Below are 22,953 nucleotides of genomic sequence, written 5' to 3'. Positions count from 1 at the left end.
CACTAAAAATGTTCATTAGTATTATAAAAAAAGTGACCAACAACAAAAAAAAATTACTAAATTAGATATATCCGTTAAAATTGTACATAAAACTATTGATATCTAAATGGGCTTATAATTGGGCTTGCTTTGGACGTGAAAAGAGACACAGACGAGATCCATCCATTGTAAAATCCGTTTGTGATTTCGGAATCTGCACTGCTTGCCGTTTTTACTTTTACTTTTTCAAAATCCAGAATCCGAACTGCTTGCCGTTCTTCTTCTCGTCCCTTTTACTCGTCTTCTTCCTAAAGCTAAATTAGAAAACCTGAAACTCCCAATCTCTCTCTCGATCGAGAATAACTTTTGAGAGTTTTTGTGGTGGTTCGTTGTATGATCTGAGCAGTAAGAGACGAGTCAGGTCATCATCATGTTCATGGTTGATTGGTTCTACGGGGTACTCGCTTTGTTAGGGCTATGGCAGAAAGAAGCTAAGATCTTGTTTCTAGGACTCGATAATGCTGGTAAAACCACTTTGCTTCACATGTTGAAAGACGAGGTTCGCTCTCTCTCTCTCTCTCTCTCTCGATCCAATTCGTGTTCCTGATTTATGATGACAAGTAGTAGTTTCTGATTTTGGAGTAGAGATAGCTTTATACTTGGATCGATTTAGGTGTAATTGTTGTTATTGACTTATTAAATTGAATCTTTTAATTCGAATTTTGGGTAAAAAAAAAAAAAAAAAAAAAACAGAGATTGGTACAGCATCAGCCGACGCAGCATCCAACCTCTGAAGAACTCAGCATTGGGAAAATCAAGTTCAAGGCTTTTGATTTGGGTGGTCATCAGATTGCTCGCAGGGTTTGGAAGGATTACTATGCTAAGGTTCTTTTTTTTTTTTGAGATTTCTCTTTTATCTCTTTATGATGGTTTTTGTCAATTCTAGTTTTTATGAACCATGGGATGATTACTCTGTTTTCTCTGCAGGTTGATGCTGTGGTCTACCTAGTTGATGCCTACGACAAAGAGAGATTTGCAGAATCTAAAAAGGAACTCGACGCCCTTCTCTCGGACGAATCTCTAGCCAACGTTCCGTTCCTCATTCTAGGAAACAAAATCGACATACCGTATGCTGCATCAGAGGACGAGCTACGTTACCATCTCGGCCTCTCCAACTTCACAACAGGAAAAGGTAAAGTGAATCTAACGGATTCTAATGTAAGGCCGTTGGAGGTTTTCATGTGCAGTATCGTTAGGAAAATGGGTTATGGCGAAGGCTTTAAATGGGTCTCTCAATACATCAAGTAAGACTAGTCTCACTCCCCCGCCCCCCATGCTTATACTATTGAACCTTGTTGCCTTTGCCTTTTTATTTTTTTCCAATGTGTTGTTGTAAGAAAATGTCTTAAAACGTAGTAGCTTCTCGTTTGTTTGATCCTTCGACTGGTTTGTTTCTTCTAGTGAATTTTTTCAACATTACATGTTTCGCAATTTATTCTCGACATATATATATATATATATATATATATATATATATATATATTATTAAAATAGAAGATGAAAAAGTTGTTCTTTTTTATGTGAAGTTAGTTAACTAACCCAATAGAGAAAGAGATGTGTGGTTGACCAGTTTTTTTCACTTTCGTTTCACGCATTAGTCAATATATCAATTCCTAAGAAAAGTTTAAAATACGTGTGTAATGTAGATATAGATGTACTAGCAGCTAATGAGTTTCTCGACCGTTTGATGAAACTTTCAAATGAAATCAAACCATCCGTGAGATTACTCAACAAACCCATCACTTTTTTTTCCTCGTCCATGATCCCACCATTACGCTCTTTGTTTTGTATATGAATAAATTATCATTAAAGTAAAAGATGGAACCGTTTAACGAACTCAATACAAACCAAACCATTTCACGAGAATTGTGTGTGTGTGTGTGTGTTATATATATTTACATAGACACGAAGACATAGTTAAAAGAAGATCATTCTGATCTGACAATGGGTAACGTTGCCGGTTCTCGGGAGTTGGATGCGGCAGCGATGGCTGCCGGAAAAGTTGTATTATCTGATGGAAGAGTACAAAATTTAGAGGAAGAGACGACGGTGGCTGAGATCATGCTGGAAAATCCGCAACACGTGGTTGTCGAATTTGATCCGTCATCAATATCATTCAACAATCGCCACCGCAAAAACAACGACGCTGCAAAATCGGTGAAGAAAAAGCTGGCTCCTTTGCCGGCGGACAAAACACTCGAGCCGGGGAAGATCTATTTGGTGCTCCCCGCCAAAAGAAGCTATAGCGGTGCCACCAAATCATCATCATCGTCGGCAGTGCTGACGTCAGAGGAGATGCGGAAAATGCTATTTAGCGCCACGGCGATGGTAAGGTCATCGTTTAGCTACTATGAAGGGATTCTCCCTTGGTTTACTACTAGAACTAATAAGAATATTAATCCGGCCGCCTACGCGGTGGTTGCTGCTACATCGGTTGGAAGGTTGGAGGCGGAGATGGACGAGGAAGAAAGGCCGGAGTTTTTGAGCAGGCAACTGTCGGGAAGAGGGTGGAAACCAAGCTTGGATCCTATTAAAGAGAAGAAAGCAAAGAAGAAAATGCATCAACGGTTCTTGTTTTAAATACGGCGTCGTTTTATTTATATCATTTTCCAAGTAAGTATTTTGTATTTGTGTGTGTGTTTTGCGCTAAAATTGTAAATCGTTTCTATACGTGCGTGCGTTTGTGTCTGTACGCCGGTCACGAGAAACTCACGTGAATCCCAGAAACCTCTGTTTCGATTTATACTTGTAGTGACTGCTGTAGTAGTGAGTGTATACTATGCAAAACTCAACTTTTATATCTTCATTGTATCGAGGTCCTCTATGTGCCTATATTGTTCATCGTTATAGTTCTCTCGGCTAACAAACCTTTCCGATGACGCCTGCGCTTTTTAATATTGATGTTCTTGTGAACTAAACCGTTTTGGGCTTTTGGCCCTAGGTGTGATTGCTAACTAGAAAGTCTAGAGATATATAATATATAAAACATATAGAGAGAGAGCTGAAAAACGCACAAAGTAAAATAAAATACCATGATATAAAAACTATACCATTTCTTTTTTTTATCTATAAACTGATATTTTGACTTGTTAAAGGGTGAAATTTTTTACCCCTTTCTCACCGACTCTTAGACTGAAGGGTCATTCAAACGCTTTTTTCTACTAGTTTAATTTCAGTCCAAATACTTCACTGATATCCATAAAAAATTATAAAGGTGATGCTGATGCATGTTGCTTTTTCTTGTTGATTAAAGATCTAGAAAAAAACTTCAGACGTGTGTATAGATGATATACTTTGCATAAAGCAATGTATATGAACAGGGCAAAGTATCGGTAGAAAAAAAAAATTCCAAAGAATCGGTAAAAGGGTTACTGACATGCAAGTTAAAGTCGGACAAATTAAAACAGGATAAAATTGTGGTACAAAGTTAAATATGTGAATGCAAGTTATTTATTTACTATACTAGATTAAGACTCATGATAGAGCACGAGTAGCACGGGTTGAAATTCATTTTATTTACATTATAATTTTTATATAAAATATAATTTATATGATTGTTTTTAAATTTTTTTTTTGGATAAAATATTATGCAATAAAATCATATGCTAAATATGATGACTTGAAAAATACACTTATTTTGTAAGTTTTATATTGTTAATGATTCTAGATAAGTACATGTGCTATAACACTGGTTAAATTTTATTTTATACAAAATTTTGTATATTTTTATTTTTAAATAAAATTTTAATATGTTGTATTAGTTTATGTACGTGGAGTTATTTCAACAATGTATATTCTACCTCATGGCTTGAATGTTATTATAAGACATAATATTGTGAATTTGGTTTTTAAAAAGCGAGTTATTATATTATGAGTAATTGAATATATTATTATACTTTTTGTTTTAATATACTTGGTTTTTTAAAATTCTTTCATATTATAGTGACATATTATTGACATTGCTATAACAAACCAATTTAGAGTGTTTATAGTTTTTAACTTTAATATCTAGTTTCAATATTTTTAAAATATTTCAAAATAAATTATTTAAAGTTTATTATATTATATAAAATTATAAAATTCAACAAAAGTATGAAATTGAATTTAAATATTCAAATTTTGACCCGTTACTCAGTAAAAATTTTAATTCAATAGATATTATTTTTAAAGAATAATATTAATTAAACTTGAATATTTTATAGATTGAATCTTTTATATTTGTTTTTAAAAATTCAACTTATGGTATATCCGGAAATAAAACTGTTTTTTAATTATAATAAAAAATTCAACTTATGATTTATTGTTTCACAACATAGACTTATATATATAAATGAGAGGTGGAGTATGATGATAATTAACAAATTAATATGTTAAGTTAGATATCAAAATATTTTATTTGATGAATATTTTAATAAAGAAAATTAATATGGTAAGTTAGATGATATCAAATGATTTTTTAGAATATTCTCTTTAAGATTTTTAGAAACAATAAATCCAGACTATACAAATAATATAAAACTTAATCTATAACCTATTTGTAACCAACTAATTAAAATTATATAGTTTACAAAACAATGTTGTGTATTCCGTTTTATTATATAAGAGATATGTGAGACAAAACTTTTGTTTATAATCATGTCCAGCTCAACAAACATTTTAGCGAATATAAGATCAGACCCATAGAGTCAGGGACTGTTTATGATAATCGAATGAAACTTTAAAAGCAATATTTTATGCATAAGAAATAAGTATCAAAATTTGATGTTGGTACGTATAAAAAGAGATATTTAAAACAGGAAAAAATACTAAAAGAAAAATATTTGTATTTTAGTCTAAATACTCGATGAGAGTTGGTTACAAGAAAAAGAAACTATAGGATCATAGAAAATTTCGTACATGGAATACAAAATTTTTGAATAAATAAGGCATAAAGATAATCAAGCCTCCATCCTTAGGCATAAAGTTATCTTCCTTCATTTCTTCATAAACACCTAAACATGTCTTCTAGTTTCAGCGTAATTAATTCCAACCACTACAAGAATTTGGAGTATTTATAGCCTCCGATAAATGCTATGTATTTTTTAAATAACGTTTTAATAAGCGCTATATTTACCAGTTGTGGCTTTACATAGCGGTTTTTTGTTATGCTACAATAGATATGTTTACTATAGCGGTCAGTTTAGCGTAATTATAGAGTTTATAATAGCATTAATTTTTTGTTATTGTTCATTTTTTACACAGAAATTTTTATTATAGCATTCACTTTTTGTAGTGCTATTAGTTATGATTTTTTTCAAATTGCTAAATGCGGAAACCTGCTTTATGTAAACGGGACCAAACATTTCTTGATGAAAAAAAGACGTTATTAATAAGCAAAGCCACAGCTGACTACGTTTCACACGAAAACATAACAAGTTATTAAGCAAAGCCACATCTGATAACTAGTTATACTTCACAAAGACAATGTTTCAGATAAAAACAATTTTGTCATTTGGCCAAGCCACTGTAGTACCTAATGCATAAGCAATGATCTCGATTTCTGAATTTGGTCTCCAGACTGGTGCATCTCCAACTTTAGAAACTTCTACCCAAACTTTGGTAGCATTAGCACCCAATGGAACAAAATGGACGACATTTGTTGGATTTGTAGAACAAACTCTGCCTTCTGCAACCTTTTCTCCTGTTCCAGAGCAATCTAAGAGGATGCATTTCGTCATTCCACCTTTGATGGTGTTGGTGCAGTTACTTAAACTAACACTAGTCTACTACTCTACAATCAGTAGTCAAAAAAATCATCTTAGATTCAATCACTAGAACAAATTATTCTGAAAATGCAACAATCCAAAATCGAACCACAAATCAAAGACAAAAATGTTTAGAATTATACCTTAGGTGATGAATTTTTTGAAACTGCACGTTCATTGCGTGATTGTGGTTGAATGAGCTGTATCTTATGTATAGGCCATGCGATGTTCTCCTCTAGGACATCACCCATGAAACTCTTGTCAATACTCGGTCTCCATAGAAAAGCGTCTTTCTTAAACACTTTACAAACCTTCAGAATTGCAGAATTTGGACCCAAAGTAATATTGTTGACCAGTTCTTTTGGGTCAGTTGAAATCAAACTACACTCAGCAATGAGTTCATCCTCCGAATTCTAATCAAAAATCAGGATCATATCATCTAATGCATTTGGTGCCTAAAGATTTAAAAAAATAATATATATTATTATAGATCATCTAATCATAAGCCTTAAATCTGTACAAGTTCAAAGGAAAGAAATTGTACCAACGAACTAGCAATCTTAATTCCATCTGGTGAGTCCATATTGTCCAGAATTATCTTACTGAATGGCCATGCAACTTTGCATACAACTGCGTCGCCAAGTGAAGTCATAGTTGTTGTAGGCCTCCAGAGGAATGTTTCTTTGTTTGATACAGACTTCACTGTAACAACTGCTGCATTGGGACCAAGTGAAATACGTTCAATCTTGTACATTGGATCAACAGAGCAGAATTCTGCTTCACCGACAACAATCTCAACCTCTGAATACCATTCCAACAGCTGACACTGTGGTCCTCCAATGTTAACAGTACTGGACTCGGTGTTGCAACTGTCATCAAGTTGTCTCAGAGAAGAAAACAAAGAAATGTTTAAAATTTTACAAGTTTACATGAAATTAACGAAAAACAATCTAAATATTAAATTACCTTTTTCCCTGCAGCTAAGCCAGGCACTACATTTTGTAGGTCTTGAACCTGGCTGAGCAATTCTGCTTGGGTTGCTTCAAGCTTTTCTACATGTGTGTCTCTAGCCTCTATGAATGCTAGCTTGGTAGCAGATTTATCTGCCCATTCCTCTAACTCTCCCAGATTTATCTTTTCCCAATACTTGACTCACAACATCATCTCGGATACTACTAGTAGAGTCCATCTGACTATCTATCACTACAAGAAAACAGCCTAATTTCCGACCACCATTTCCGACCAATCCCGTGGTCAGAAAAATCCAACTATTTTCTGACTAATTTATGACAAATTTTCAACAAAAATATATTAGTCGCAAATTAGTCGGAACGTTTTCAAAATTTTCGACCCAATCAAAGTAGTAGGAAATTAGTCATAAAATTTGGTCGGAAAAGTTGTAGTTGTCGGAATTTTGTCAAAAAAACAATTCTTTAATTTTTGGATCTAAAAAAACAAAAACAAAAAAAATTGGTAGGAAATTAGTTGGAATTTTCCTACCAATTTCCGACTAACATTTAATTATTTAATTATATTTTTATTTTTATTTTTAAATAATATTTGGTAGAAAATTAGTAGAAAATTTGCTACCAAGTTTCGACTAACAATATAATTATTTAATTCTATTTTTATTTATATTTTTAAATTATATTTGGTCGAAAATTAGTCAGAAGTTTCTGACCAATTTCCAACCAAATATTTAATTATATATTTATTTTTATTTTTAAATAATAGTTAGTCGGAAATTAGTCGGAAATATATCGGATAGTCGGAAATTTGTCGGAACTATATAGGATGGTCGGAAATTTTATGGTTTGATATGTTCCCGCTTTTGTAAATTTAAATTATTTGAATTTACCGCCTTGTGATTTCGGACCAATATCTGACGAAAATGTAGTCGGAATTTTTTTCCATATATACCTAATGAGTACTCACCCATTTCACAATCTAAACACACACCAAACTCAATTTGTATTAACATCTTCTTCTCTCTACTTTTTAAAAAAAAAAATTCTATATATACCTAATGACACAATCTAAACACACACCAAACTCAATTTCTATTAACATCTTCTTCTCTCTACTTTGAAAATAATTTTCTAATATTCAAAGTTTCATTATTTTTCTCCTCTTTTTAAATTATTTAGTATAATTTATGCAAATATATTAATTCATTTTTAACTAATTAAATTTTGTTTCTCATTTGAAGATAATAAATATTTAGTTATTTGAAATTTAAATCTAATAATCTTATTTTTGATTTTTTTTTCAAAAAATATAAAAACCGTCAGAAATTGGTCGGTAATATTTTTAAAAATATTTTTATTTAATTAATAAAATGGTGGGAAAATGGTCGACAATTTCCGACCAAATTCCGACTAATATATGAACTTTCGTCGGAAATTAGTCGGAAAGTTTCCGACTAATTTCTGACAAACGTTTCCGATGAGTTTCCAACGAGATATATTCGTCAACAATTTCCGACTATTTTTCTACGAAAGTTGGTTTTCGACCAGAGAATTCCGACTATTTTAAGTTGGTCGGAAATGTGTCGAAATAGCCTATTTCCGACCAATTTCTTACCAATACCATGGTCAGAGAATGGTGTGTTTTCTTGTAGTGTATTGTTTTTATTTTTTTCCTGAATCAAAAAATTTGAACGCAATCACTCTAAGCTACACACTAATTCAGTCCATATAAGAAGTTGATAAGTTCTTAAAATAATAGCTTCAAACTCTGGCTTAACAGGTCTCCCATCCGCATGTGTATGTCTTGCTACCCAGACTTGACTTCTTGTTACCTTGCTAGGGTCAGAACTCTTGTTCTTCTACAAATAACAAATGAATAAAATTATTAATGAAGTCACCTTTGTCTTTTCATTGTAACTAATTAATATAGTACGTTAATCTGAAATACCATTTCATGAGCAAGGCGAACCATTCCTTTTCGGCTGGTGGTGTGAGGTATCTGATTCCTCCTCAAAGTCCTATATCTTTCATTAACTGCCTGCAAGTATAACCCAAAATTGAAGACAACAAAAACTGCAAAAAACACTTTATACTATAGAGAATAGTTAACATATATACACAACCTTAAAAGACGTGGATGCCCTACTCTTAACCCAGTTTGTCCAAGCTGTCACAGATTGGATGTTGTCTGGTTTCAAGTTAAGGACATGTTGTTTACTCTTTGCTGATCGCACTTTGGTGAGAAGCTTAGACTTAGAAGCTCTCCATGTATACCCCATTTGTTTGAAAATACAATCTTTTTGCCAATCTTTTGACACATCGAACCTCGCCTATTGCACATTATAAAGTATACATAAACACTTTGTAAAAATATAGTTTTTGAAACTTAAAAAGAATACCTGGATTTCCTCATATAAGGTGTATTTCGTTTGCTCATCAACGTGCCTCCAATCTGACAGAGTATATGGTATGTGCTCCCTCACGAGTGGTCCAAGAAAGGAGGAAAGTGTGACTGATCCTTTCCCAACATGTTCACCAAGACGTGTAAATTCAACTTGAACCTTCTCCTCATGTTTTTTAGCCACTTGATTCATCTTTGTTGGTCCTCTTGTTTTCCTCTTCTTGGTTTCTGAATGCTGGGTCTGACAATCTTCGGTGGAATGATGCTCAGTCTGTGCTTCAAGAGTATGAGAGATAATTTCCTCTTGCAGTTGTTCGTGTCCTTCATCCTCAATCACTTGTTCTGTTGAATGTTGCACAGGTCTTGTTTCAACCTCCTCAGCATCCTTTCTGGAACTTTCAGCAACTTCTGGAACTTTCTTCGTTTGTCTGGCTTTTTTCACTTCGATGGGAGACACTTCCAACCCTTGCTGACGCTTGCAGAAGAACATGGTGATCGTGAGACTTCAAACCACCAATTGCAGGAGGATCAACTGAAACACAGTTAGCAATATTTGTTCGTGTCCTTCATCCTCAATCACTTGTTCTGTTGAATGTTGCACATGTCTTGTTTCAACCTCCTCAGCATCCTTTTTGGAACTTTCAGCAACTTCTGGAACTTTCTTCGTTTGTCTGGCTTTTTTCACTTCGATGGGAGACACTTCCATCCCTTGCTGACGCTTGCAGAAGAACATGGTGATCGTGAGTCTTCAAACCACCAATTGCAGGAGGATCAACTGAAACACAGTTAGCAATATTTGTTCGTGTCCTTCATCCTCAATCACTTGTTCTGTTGAATGTTGCACATGTCTTGTTTCAACCTCCTCAGCATCCTTTTTGGAACTTTCAGCAACTTCTGGAACTTTCTTCGTTTGTCTGGCTTTTTTCACTTCGATGGGAGACACTTCCATCCCTTGCTGACGCTTGCAGAAGAACATGGTGATCGTGAGACTTCAAACCACCAATTGCAGGAGGATCAACTGAAACACAATTAACAATATTTGCACTATAGCCATCAGGACCTCTGAATTCAGACAACCTCTTGCAAAATTTTGTTTTCTCTACCTTTGAGAGCCAATAAGCAGCAGGTGGTAAGTAATTTTTCTTGCCACGTACTTCTGTGTGTAGATTGCTTCTAATCCCCATGTCTTCTAGGTCTTGTCTTGCTTTTAAGCCATCTTTTGATTTTGCACTTTGCATCATAATTGATAACATGGCATCAGAAACATTCTTCTCTACATGCATTACATCTATGTTGTGACGCACCGGCATATACTATCACATAAAACAAAACAAAAAATTATTAAGAACAAACATTTTAACTTAACCAACCCAAATTAACTGATATCTTAGCTAAAACATAAAATTTATATTTTTTTTTTAAAACTAACCTTCCAGTAAGGTAGTTCGAAGAGAATAGACCGCTTCTTCCACCTCCACTTATCAGAGTCTTCTTCACATTCTTCCTGTGAAAGCTCCTTATTATCACCCAAATCAGATCTTTTCCTTTTGCTTTTCTTCTCTAAGCGTCTTCTAAAATCATTTCTAAAATCTTTGAGTGTCTCAAATAATTCAGATCCAGTCTGAATTCTACGTGCTAACCCTTCTTCCACAGAATTATCAAACCATTTTTTTCCTTCACTAAGGATGCCCGGGTCTGAGCCGTTTCCTATTGCCCATATAAACATGTTTTCGACTAAACTTCAGCCATCTATATGGTGTATCCTTTCCACAGACATTACATGCTTGTTTACCTTTCACTTTACAACCAGCAAGTGTCCCTAACCCTGTATAATCACTGATAGTCCATAACAACATAGCTTTAAGTATGAAATTCTCCTTAGATATCGAGTCGTAAACCTCAATACCTTCATTCCATAGATCCTTTAGATCATCTATCAGTGGCTGAAGATACACATCGATGTTGTTGCTCGGTGCAATTGGTCCAGGAATCAGTAGAGTCAACATTATGTTTTCTTCCTTCATACACAATGTCGGATGCATGTTGTAGTTCACTAGAAATACTGGCCACGTATTGTACTTCGTGTTCTGAATAGAAAACGGATTCAGACCATCTGTACATAGACCGAGTCGCATGTTTCTCGATTCAGCAGAAAACTCTGGCCATTGATGATTTATTTGGGCCCAAGTTAATGAATCCACAGGGTGTCGCATTGTTCCATCAGTACTAGCATTACTAAAATGCCACCGCATTTTGATCACAGCTAGCATAAAGTGGAGTTTCAGCATCGTTTAACTTCTTCTTAAACTCTGAATCTTCTTTACTTTCAACATCCGCATGTTGATCTCCATTGTCGTTCCCAGACTGTAATTTTTCCTCATCGTCAACAACTCATAAGCTTCAAATTAAGAACTCGTAACATCATCTCTCTTATCCCTAATATCACTATGAAAACTCCAACATGAATTCCTCTTATACTTCTGATCCATACCCCTAATCACTAGATGATCAAGTACTGTGTCTGCTGGTTGATGGCACACATTCCGACAATCAATACATGGACAAAACATGGTGGGAGGATAACCCAACTTCCTTGCTGCTGCATTAACAAACTCAGTTGCTCCTTGCTCAAACTCAATGCTATTTCTGTAGGTTAATAAACATTTCAATAAGTTCAATCAAAAGTAAGAAACTAATATATAATAAAAAATCAAAGGATATAACTAAAATTAAGATGAAAGTTCATACCTTTGAAGCCAAACCCAATACTTGTCCATGTTTCAGCAACACCGAAGCTCCACGACCAAAGAATACATACATTTAATTTGTTATAAAATTATCTTCAGTTACATCTAATAACTAGACCATATCAAACTCGCAGAAAATAATGTGAGGATCTAAAGTTTGACTTACCTTTGCTTGAATCAAATACCAAAATCTTCCTCTGTAAAAACCAAAACAAAACAAAACCTCAAATCATAATGTAATAAACAAATCTCACGAAAGCACAAACTGAAAACAAAAACCCTAAAGTTTCTCATACCTTGGCTTCAATCGAACACCGACTGAACTCTTCGCCTGCCAAAACCAAAACCAAATTAAAAAAATCAATTCGGTAAACTGTAATCTTAAATCTTAACTCGAAATGAAATCATAAAAAATTTGAGATACCTCTTCAAAACTTCAATTGAACACAACAAGCTTCCTCTTATAAAAACCCAGAAAGTAGAAAAAAAATTAGTACAAAGCGGGCAAAAATCCAGAATCAATATGAGTATCTAAACCCAGATCTGACTAACCTTCAATTTATCTCTTCAGATATGAGTATCCAAATTCAGTCGTAACAATGGAGAAGAGAGATGAAGAGAAATTAATTGTGAAAAATATTAGTGAAAGAGGTGAAACGATGGAGTGATAGAGCGGGCAAAATTTTAGTGAAGGAGGTGAAACCAAAAAACTTAGTCCCAAATTTTTAGTTGCGAGGGAATGCAGAGCGGGCAATATTTTAGCTTTTCCGCCCAAACATTAGACAGCGTTCAAGAGATTATTTGTGCTGTGTATAGTACGTTGACATAAAAGCATAACCAACTTAAATTATTGACTATTTAGACATAGCGTTTACACATTTGGAAACGCTATATATAAAAAAAAAAAAAAGATCATATCTAGCATAGCAGACCAGTAAAAAACGCTATACTATGCTACAAGTACCCGAAATTCTTGTAGTGAACCCTCCCTCTCAAATGCTTTAGTTGTGGCTTTTGACTGCTCCATTTGATATTTACTCTCATACATTTTTATTCATCAGCATATGTGAAATTGTTTACTTTCATTACTTCGCCATTCTTCTGTTTCGTATTAGTTTCCTAAAAATGGGTTTTTAGTGTTTAATCTTTTTGGCTTTTAATTATGGGTTTGATCCAAACAAGCTACATGGCATGGGCTGTCATGTAAATTTGTTTCCTCTCGTTCAATTTAAGTTGAAAACTTCTATACAAAAATATATATGTACGCAGTAACAGGATTAACTTCGGGCATGGTAACAGAGAAATCATCATATATGTAAGAATTATTTTGATTTTCATTATTAGAATGCATCACATCATCAAAGAAAGCAAGACCTGTGAAATCGTATTAGTGATAAAAGGAAAAATAGTTTCTTGAAACACAACATTACGAATAATAGAAAGAACATTTGATTCAAGATCTAAAACTTTATATCCTTTAAAACCAGGTTGATAGCCAAGAAATGCACATGATCTAGCTCTTTCAGTAAATTTATGCCTATCATGTGAATGTGTTGAAGCATAACATAAACAACCAAACACTCTTAGAAAAGTAGAATCATGAATTTTCTTATTTAGGATTTCAAAAGGAATTTTATCATGTTCTATTAATGAGGAAAGCAGCTGTAGAAACACATTATGGCCAGTAAACTAGAGAAAGATTTGATTGAAAATATAAAGATCTTGCAACATTTAAAAGATGTTGATGTTCTCTCTCAACAACATAATTACGTCGAGGAGTATAAGCACAAGAATGATAATGAAAAATGCCAAGTTTTGCAAGTGATTATGTGGATTGAAGTTCTGGAGCATCATCAGATCTTAAACTATTCATGATATGTCATATTATGGGTCAATTTTTTTTAACTATTTAATGTAAAGTTATTTAATATCATTTCTCATAATCTAATTAACATTATTTTTTTCTACAAAATTTGGGTTTATAAACCATTATTGATCAAATTAAACCTATCACACACCATTTCCTTACGAAAAAACGAAGATTCATGGATTTTTGTTTACAAATGATGAAAAATTTAACTTTCAAGTTCGATTAAGAAATAATAATTTATTGGTAAATTCTACAGTTCAAGCTTAACTTGATATTTTTAAAGAATATAGTAAATATTTAACATATAAAAGAGTTACCAAAAATACTTTAATTATATATATATATATATATTGAAATATATTGAAACTATTTATAGCAGACTACATGTTAAATGTAATGAGTTATAATTTTTATAACGGGCGAAGGTTTAAATGTGAAATGTTAAATTATATAATTATACTGTTTTAAAACTAATACAAATAAAATATATTTTAACTTATGAAAATATACAAAATTATTGTATAAAATAAAATTTAACTCGTGTTATAGCATGTGTACTAATCTAGTAGTCATGATTATTCATATCATTTAATGGCTAGTCAATGTTCAATGGTAGAGTATATTCGCTAGTCAATGTTCAACGATAGTATATATGCCTTTTAGCGGAACAAATTTATTGAATATCAATAATATAACAATTACAAAATCTTATATAAACAATTGAAAATGTTTTTTTTTTCAAATTCACACTAGTAAAGAGACAAGGTATTTTTTTGATATTCTACAAATATATTACATTTTAGTTTTAACTCCATACTCTATAAATTATGTGAGTTCATGTTGTAATAAATTGGCCATCATCATATGATCGAAGGATCCACATTTCAAATCTCACCAATGAAACAAAAAAATTTATTTATGAGAAAATCTAAATTATGATATGTCATTTGAAGATGACTTTGAGATCAAGCACAAACTCAATATAAAATATCTGAAACATAATTCTTGATCTAGCATGTCGTGCAACATAAGCTATCGTTTAAGGATTTTTTGATTCTATGTGAACTTTTCCATATTCACTTTAGAATGTATAGCCAAGTATTGTAAAACTTTTTATTTGTATATATTATGAAAAAAAAGTTTACATCCAAACTCTCGCATTCTTATAGATTTTAATTTAATTCAGATTTAGTTAAAAACTCTTCATTTTGTTTTGATTAAAGTCAAAAATGTATTTTTATATCCAAGTTGAGTTGAGAGAAAACGAAAAACAAAGTTAACATTAATTAAGTTGAGAAATACAAAGACAGAATGGTCACATAAAAAATGTCGAAATGGGATTAGCAAGCTCGCCCAATTTAATATTTCAAAAATGTGACAATCCATTCTTCATATTTTTCAACTGTTTTTACGTTAACTTTTTTTTTTTTTGCTTAAGCTCGGAGGTAATACAACTTTGATTTTATATAATAATAAAAATAAAGAGTTTTAAAATTAAGTATATTTTTTTGTGAGATATGAATATTAAACTAAATGAAGAATACATTTACTGGAAATATTAAATTATGAAGAATTATGAATACTAAACCAAAAAATAATAGTTTTAAACTAAATGAAGAATTGTCAATAATTGTTAAATTAATGTTTAGAAATTTAATCGTTCTTGTTTAAGTGGCTTAGATATTATGTCATATGTGACTGAGATTTATGTCATAACTGACATAATTTTTGACTAATTCTTATTTTGGAAATAAGCTATATGAGTCAACATTTTATCATGAATAATTTGATAATTTTTTTTATAAAGAATTTCAGAATTTTCTAAATAAATTTAACAATATATATTTCCTATAAATGTAATGATAGAACATTGACTCATATGTATAGTTTATTCCAATAACTGGCCAATAAGTAGTCAAGAAAAAAGTAGTAGTCAAAGATTAAGTGGATTACATATTTGACTAACTTCTTGAAACTGAATATTTGTCAATTATGACATAAATTCTCAGTTAAATATGATCTCTAAATCAGTTTACAATAAAGTTTGAATTTCCAAATATTAATTTGATAAGAATTTGACCCATTTTCATGCAATTTTTTTGCTAACATTCAACCTATAAAAACTCAGTCGCACTTAGGAAAAAATAAAAATACATACAAATTAAAATTGCAAATTTTTCTTCTTTTTTTCATTAAATTTTTTTTTCTGTCTCTAACATGAGTTCGAGAAAGTCCAATGGAAAACAAAAAATTAACATAAAAAAAGTAGAAAATTTGGTGGTTACATTCAGAACGCCAAAATGGGATTAATGTTGTGAAGTCATGTCTTAACGGCGAGAGATCCTCGTCAACCTCGTTGTTGCAACGATCAAACATAGATGTTCAGCATACAGCGAAGATGGAAGAACTCTACAAAGTCTACAACAGTCTTGTAGAGAAGGTTGATGCTGAGAAAAAGAAAAGGATGACCATGGAAAAGGCGATCAAAGAGGAGAGCGACGCTTGGTGGGAAGTCGATCCGATGACTGTTAAGGATACAGAAGTTCTTGAGCAGTTGCTGGAGAAGTATCAGGACCTCTACAAGAAAGTGGGTGAGGAGGTTGTTGCAAGGAAGCATAGAGAAAATGTACCGTAGAGTTTAAATAGTGGATCATTTGTTTAATTCAAGGTCCTAAAATTTGTGTACTTTCAAATTTTAAAGAATTATCACATTATCATTTTCACTAGTTCGAAAAAGATAAATTATTTTTCGTATCTTATTTTATATGAATATTTACTCTTTTCTAAAACCTTTTATTTCTAAATCAATTGTTAAAGTGGAAGAAATCATTAAGTAACAATGTCTTTCGGATTTGTTAATATGTTTTGTTAAATATTTTATCATTTATGCTTAACGAATCGTTAAAAAACAATGCATATATTTATATATGAGATAAATGCATGCTAGCTTTATTACTTACGCTTATAACAACGATTTAAATAGGGTTTTGTATTGTTTATTTAGTATATATCTATATTAATATTTTTGAAGTACATTTTGCAATCTACCCTTTTAGTTATACTTAATTACAAAGTTAATCCCTAAATAATTTCACAAAGTACAATTGTAATATGGCTATAAAATCAAACAAAATTAATTATCTAAAATATCTCTATTAAGTTGATTCCTATTTATCTAAATTAATTTGAGTTTATACTTATCTAATATTTATATTTAACATAACTTTCCTATAATAAATCTACAATAAATGTCGGTCTTTCTTCAAAATTAAATCATCTCAAATTTTTCTAAAAAACAAATAAACAATCTAATATTCTATTACAAATTAAAATTAAATTTTTGACTTCAAAATATTATAATTAAGAAAATGAAACCGATTTTATCTTCTACACTAACAGAACAAAAAAAACATAATTTTGGTAATCAAATAAAGTATAGGTTATGTCACTTGGATAAAAAAATACTAAAAAAATTATTATACAATTTTAATACTAAAAAACTGTAAGAAAATAATATATACATATCCCCTATATATTAATAGAGAAACACATTTGAGAAAAAGCTGATGTGTCGCCGCCAGAGAGCTCATGACACTTTTTAGCAAAATACCCTTAAATTTTCTAATTAATTACAGCTCGATGCCATTGTATTTATTTTAAAAACAATTCACTAAATAATAATTAGATATGTCATCATTTATTACACAAATTTAATAGTAAAACAAAATTTCACTAAAATTTACTTACAAATATACAAGTCAAAACTATATTGATTTCTTAAAATTAATATAAATATTGATTTCTTAAAATCAATATAAGTAAAATATTCTAAAAACGCTATAAAAACATATCAATTAATATAAAGTTAATAAAAATAAAGAACATATAACTTATTAAACATATAACTTATTAACATAATCATATAAAAACGAAATGTTATATGTTAGTATTATTACCATAATAATTTAATTAACAAGCTTTCAATAGTTATTAAAATGGATTATAAAAAGAAGTATATTACTCTTGAAATATCTCTAACTCATTAAAAGAAACTTAATTCCCAATAAATATAGATTTATATATATTCATAAATAAATATAAAAATGACAACAAATTAGGGGATACCATGATGTGTGGTTATTTATATATATATATCTAAGTATGTAAACTAATTAATCTCAACATTTAGTGTGATTATTTATTAAAAAATGGAAATATTGATAACCGAATAGGAATATACATTCTAATTGTATATTCATTTATGTGCTATTAAAAATAAATGAGACAATAACCCTTATCATTATAAATAAATTTAGTACCCAAAAAAAATCATAATATATTTAAAATGAGTGATTATTAGATTATGCAAAATTGTTATAGTTACTCGACAAACCATAAATATAAATTTGATTTTTAAAACACACAAAAATATATATTGCCATAAATTGTAACATTTTATAAATATTTTCTTTACCACTTTCACATATTTCACAGGTGAAATGTATTTTTACACAAATACGTTGATTTTGGAATTTCATTAATTTTTTCATGACTTTTTTTTTTGGTAATAATCCGTCATTTATAGAAAATTAACAAATCAACTAACTCAAAAGATTTAAATAGAATCAAAAATATTAAATCAATAAATTAGATTATCTTCAGAAAATTTACTTTAGAATCCGATTGTTACTAACATATAATAAAATTGAATAATTAAACTATCGAGTAATTTAGTATATGTTGTTATGGTTACATAAGAAATATGCAAAATTGTTATGATTACATAATAAAACATAAGAAGATATGAATTTGATTTTTAGACCACACAAAAAATATGTTGCAATAAATAGTAACATTTTATCAATATTTTCTCTACCAGAAAATCTTTTACACATTCAAAAATTTCACGAGTGAAACATATTTTTTACATGAAAAAACGCAGCTTTGAATAAATAAATAAAAAACCGAAGTTACATATTATGTTTGACACAAACAGATATTGGTTCTAGGATAATAATTTTACTTATAATAATTTTCTTTAAATCAATTTATCCCGCACATAGTGTGGGTTGTTACTTAGTATATGTGTAAAAACAAAAATTATTTCGTGGTATATCACGGGCTATGATATAGTAAATAATTATTTTCAAAGTTATTAATTCTAATGACTACGAGTGGTATATCAATCAAAAAATTTGATATTGTATGTTTGAAATTTGAGAAAATTAGGGTGGATAACATCTTTCTGAACTTCTATGTGCATTTTTGACACTTTTGAGATCTATTTACATGAGTGCCATCTAAATGACGTTTATTAATGGGATTTAATTTGGCCTAATTAACCGGCCAGGGACATAAAAACGTGCATAATGGACGCAACGCACCCCCATAAACACTTTTCGGCGTTTTCACGTACCAAAATTTGGTATGATACATGAGCGTACCAAAAACAACAATGCATTTTACACTATTGTTTTTTTTAACTTATCCCCTTCTCATATTGTGTCACACATGTGTTGCATTTAACAATAGGGAACCTTGGAATCTTAGCTTCTATAGAAAAGAAAAAAAAAAAAAAAAAAGAGAACACCTTGTATAGTCTTAGATATGCAAGAAGATAAATAAACAAAGTAACTGACATGATATCTAATTCGTTGATGTTATCATTTTAATATAGTGTAGTGTCATCATCCTTTGTCAACTCTAGATATATCATATATATATACATATATATATGGGGTTATCGTTGTTTTATTAAACTCATAACATTGGGAAGACGAATATTTTAGCATTTTGAACAACAATAAGATTTATAGATTAATATATTAAATTTTTTGAAATAGTTACTTTTCTAAAAAGGGTACTTATGTTAGAAAACTCAAGTGAACCAAAATTTAACTAGTTTAGAATTGAAAGAAATTGAAATCTATAATTAAGTCTTAACAACTTTTTTTTGTAAAAGGTTCGGACATTACTACAACTGACCACAAGGCACAAGGTACATAACACTTCCACAGTTCCACTATCTCATTCAAAATCACTTCTGTTAAGTGGTAACAATATATATCTCATAACCGTATAGAAACTATGATTAATTCGATGTTGTAATTTTTTTCTTTTAAAACTACTAATCCATTTATAAGAAAAACCTAAGAAATAAAATGGTATGCATGTGACACGTGAAATCTCGTCTTCATGCACGTGTAGGGCACGTCGTCCATCCTGTCGAAGATTTTTGTTTTTGTTTAGTCAAAAACATGAGGTCACAATGGATGATGATCTCGACATGATTGGTTCATGTTGCAAATCTTAATGATAAATAATAGTACTAATTACTTTCTATGTTAGGTGATAAAAAAAAATCGTTTGTTTGCCGCCAAAAAAAAAAGAAAGTAAACTAACATCTACAAGAAAGTTATAAATTTTTATAGGTGTGGCCTTTAAGTCCTTATATATATACTAAAGTGTATATAATTTTTATTATTATTTTGTTGTAAACTAGAGAAATCGAATAAAGTTTTTAATTATTTTTTTATTTATTAGATATTCGATAATCATACATATATATAGTGAAAGACAAATCTTTATCACTTTAGGAAACACTAAACCGACTAAGTACAAAGGAGGTTGCCAATGGGCCTTCGGCCATGGGCCGTAAACTCTAGGACGCACATAGACCGTGTATGGGCCGTGCATGGGCCGGTTATGGATATCCACCATCCAGTGTTTTACAACATTCCCCCTTGGATGACATCACCGTGCAAGTGCTAGGAAGGATCTCGGTAATGCGCTTGGGGGTGCTGCCTCATTAAAACCTTACCAGAAAAACCCATTGGGACAAAACCGTAGTGAAGGAAAAAGAATACAACACGCATTACTCCCTCTGTTCCAAGCATCCCTAGAAGTCCTTAAGTCTCCGCATCCCAATCTGGTGCGTGAGCTTCTTGAATGTTGATGTCGGCAATGACTTGGTGAAGAGATCGGCTGAGTTGTCGCAGGATTGAACTTGTACCACTTGAACTTCTCCGGCCTTTTGTAGTTCATGTGTGAAGAAGAACTTAGGTAATATGTGCTTCGTCCGATCTCCCTTAATATATCCTTCCTTGAGCTGTTCGATGCATGCCGTATTGTCCTCATATATAATCGTTGCTTCCTTATCGTCGGCCATGCCACAATCTGTCCTGATATGCTGAATCATCGATCTCAACCAAACACATTCACGGCTGGCTTCATGAATTGCTAGGATCTCCGCGTGATTAGATGAAGTGGCCACAATGCTTTGTTTCATAGAACGGCACGAAATCGCGGTACCACCGTGTGTAAACACATAGCCGGTTTGAGACCTTGAATTATGTGGATCAGATAGGTAACCTGCATCAGCAAAACCAACTAAACCTTCTTTGTTATGGTTAGTATAATATAAACTCAAATCTATCGTCCCTTGTAGGTAACGTAAAACATGTTTGATACAGTTGCAGTGCCTTTGGGTTGGACATGAGCTAAATCTAGCTAGGAGGTTCACGGCAAAACAAATGTCTGGTCTAGTGTAGCCAGCCAAGAACATTAACGCTCCTATAGCACTGAGGTATGGCACTTCAGGACCGAGAACTTCTTCATCGTCCTTCTTTGGACCGAGTGGATCTTTATCCAAATCAAGGCTCCTTACAACCATTGGGCTAGTCAATGGGTGAGCTTGGTCCATATTAAACCTCTTGTCTACCTTTTCTGTATAATGCCATTTGATGACAAGGATTCGATCATTTATGTACTCAAGTTGCAATCCCAAACAGAATTTAGTCTTGCCTAGGTCTTTCATCTCAAATTCTTTCTTTAGATATTCGACTATTTGGGCGATTTCCCCAGAGGTTCCTAGGATATTCAAATCATCCACATATACTGCTATGATCACAAATCCTTTGTTTGCAAACTTCTTTATAAATATACATGGACTGATGGGATCATTCTTATAGCCCTCTTTGGCTAGGTACTCACTCAATCTATTGTACCACATTCGTCCACTTTGTTTCAGTCCATAAAGGGATTTGTCTAGCCTTATGCAGTATTGTTCTCGAGAACCACTCTTATCTTTGAGTTCAATACCCTCTGGTAATCTCATATAAATCTCATTATCCAGTGGACCATATAAGTATGCGGTTACAACATCCATTAACCGCAAATACAATTTTTCTCTTATAGCCAGACTTAGCAAATATCTAAAAGTCGTTGCATCCATCACAGGGGAGTATGTCTCCTCATAATCTATTCCTGGTCTTTGAGAGAATCCTTGTGCTACAAATCGTGCCTTATATATCACGACTTCATTATTCTCATTTCTCTTTCTTACAAAGACCCACTTATGTCCAACTGGCTTTATATCGAATAGTGTCCTTAAGATCAGACCAAACACATTCCTCTTCTTTAAAGAGTTTAACTCCACGTCAATGGCTTCTTTCCATTTTAACCAATCTTTACTTTGAGTGCACTCTAATATAGACGTGGGTTCATGATCCTCATTTATTTGAAGTGCTACCTTGTATGCAAATATTTCATCAATGTCGACATCTTTACGGTTCCATTGTATTCCAGACATGATATAATTGATTGAGATCTCATTATTATCAATACCTTCATGACCTTGAGGTTCAGCGTCCCAAACCTCATTTGGTGCCTTAGGATTTGCCGTTGCCATGTCTATTATTTTCTTAACCCCGGATTTATTTGCACCTTTCTTAGATTTCCGAGGGTTCTTATCTTTGGAACCTATTGGTCTACCTCGTTTCAAACGGGCTTTAGACTCTGTAGCAACTTGCTTATTGTGTTCCTTCTGAACATCAATACGTATTGGTGCATTACAAGCTGGTATGTACGATTTCGTTACTTTCTTTGGGTCAGCAAAGGAATCTGGCAATTGATTAGCTAGCTTTTGCAAATGTATAATTTTCTGGACCTCTGCATCACAGGCTAGAGTTCGAGGATCTTACCAATTTAAGGATGTTTGATTCCATGTTATTTCTTTGACCAGCTTGTTATTCTCTCCACCCAACATAGGAAATTTGGATTCAGCAAACTGACAATCCGCGTATCTGGCCTTAAATAAATCACCCGTAGTTGGCTCAAGATACTTAATAATGGTGGGAGAATCATATCCAACATATATTCCCATCCTCCTTTGAGGTCCCATCTT

At 32.0% G+C, this 22,953-nt stretch overlaps 3 protein-coding genes across 6 annotated transcripts; 2 read left to right on the top strand and 1 right to left on the bottom strand.

The window, feature by feature from the left end:
• LOC104707893 (GTP-binding protein SAR1A) lies at positions 277 to 1,472 on the top strand. The gene is made up of 3 exons (XM_010424339.2): positions 277 to 538; positions 733 to 864; positions 967 to 1,472. Exons 1-3 carry the CDS (start codon positions 410 to 412, stop codon positions 1,285 to 1,287), a joined length of 582 nt encoding a protein of 193 aa, XP_010422641.1. The 5' UTR covers positions 277 to 409; the 3' UTR covers positions 1,288 to 1,472.
• On the top strand, positions 1,881 to 2,918 carry LOC104707892. Its single transcript, XM_010424337.1, has one exon. It carries the CDS (start codon positions 1,984 to 1,986, stop codon positions 2,617 to 2,619), a length of 636 nt encoding a protein of 211 aa, XP_010422639.1. The 5' UTR covers positions 1,881 to 1,983; the 3' UTR covers positions 2,620 to 2,918.
• LOC104707891 lies at positions 8,375 to 12,708 on the bottom strand. Of its 4 annotated transcripts, XM_010424336.2 has the most exons (11): positions 12,452 to 12,708; positions 12,324 to 12,359; positions 12,196 to 12,230; positions 12,066 to 12,096; positions 11,901 to 11,947; positions 10,582 to 11,798; positions 10,256 to 10,465; positions 9,151 to 10,170; positions 8,875 to 9,081; positions 8,700 to 8,789; positions 8,375 to 8,610 (listed from the first exon to the last, which is right to left on the bottom strand). In XM_010424336.2, exons 8-11 carry the CDS (start codon positions 9,640 to 9,642, stop codon positions 8,449 to 8,451), a joined length of 951 nt encoding a protein of 316 aa, XP_010422638.1. In that variant the 5' UTR covers positions 9,643 to 10,170; positions 10,256 to 10,465; positions 10,582 to 11,798; positions 11,901 to 11,947; positions 12,066 to 12,096; positions 12,196 to 12,230; positions 12,324 to 12,359; positions 12,452 to 12,708; the 3' UTR covers positions 8,375 to 8,448. The 4 variants fall into 4 exon arrangements, 3 of the variants coding, with proteins under 3 accessions (XP_010422638.1, XP_010422636.1, XP_010422637.1); XR_002033022.1 differs by having other exon boundaries at positions 8,700 to 8,785; positions 11,901 to 12,096; positions 12,452 to 12,707; XM_010424334.2 differs by having other exon boundaries at positions 11,901 to 12,096.

Source organism: Camelina sativa, chromosome 8 (assembly GCF_000633955.1).
Source record: "Camelina sativa cultivar DH55 chromosome 8, Cs, whole genome shotgun sequence".
NCBI lineage: Eukaryota > Viridiplantae > Streptophyta > Magnoliopsida > Brassicales > Brassicaceae > Camelina > Camelina sativa.
Note: the sequence above shows the minus strand (reverse complement) of the source record. Positions and strands in the feature narration are given on the sequence as shown.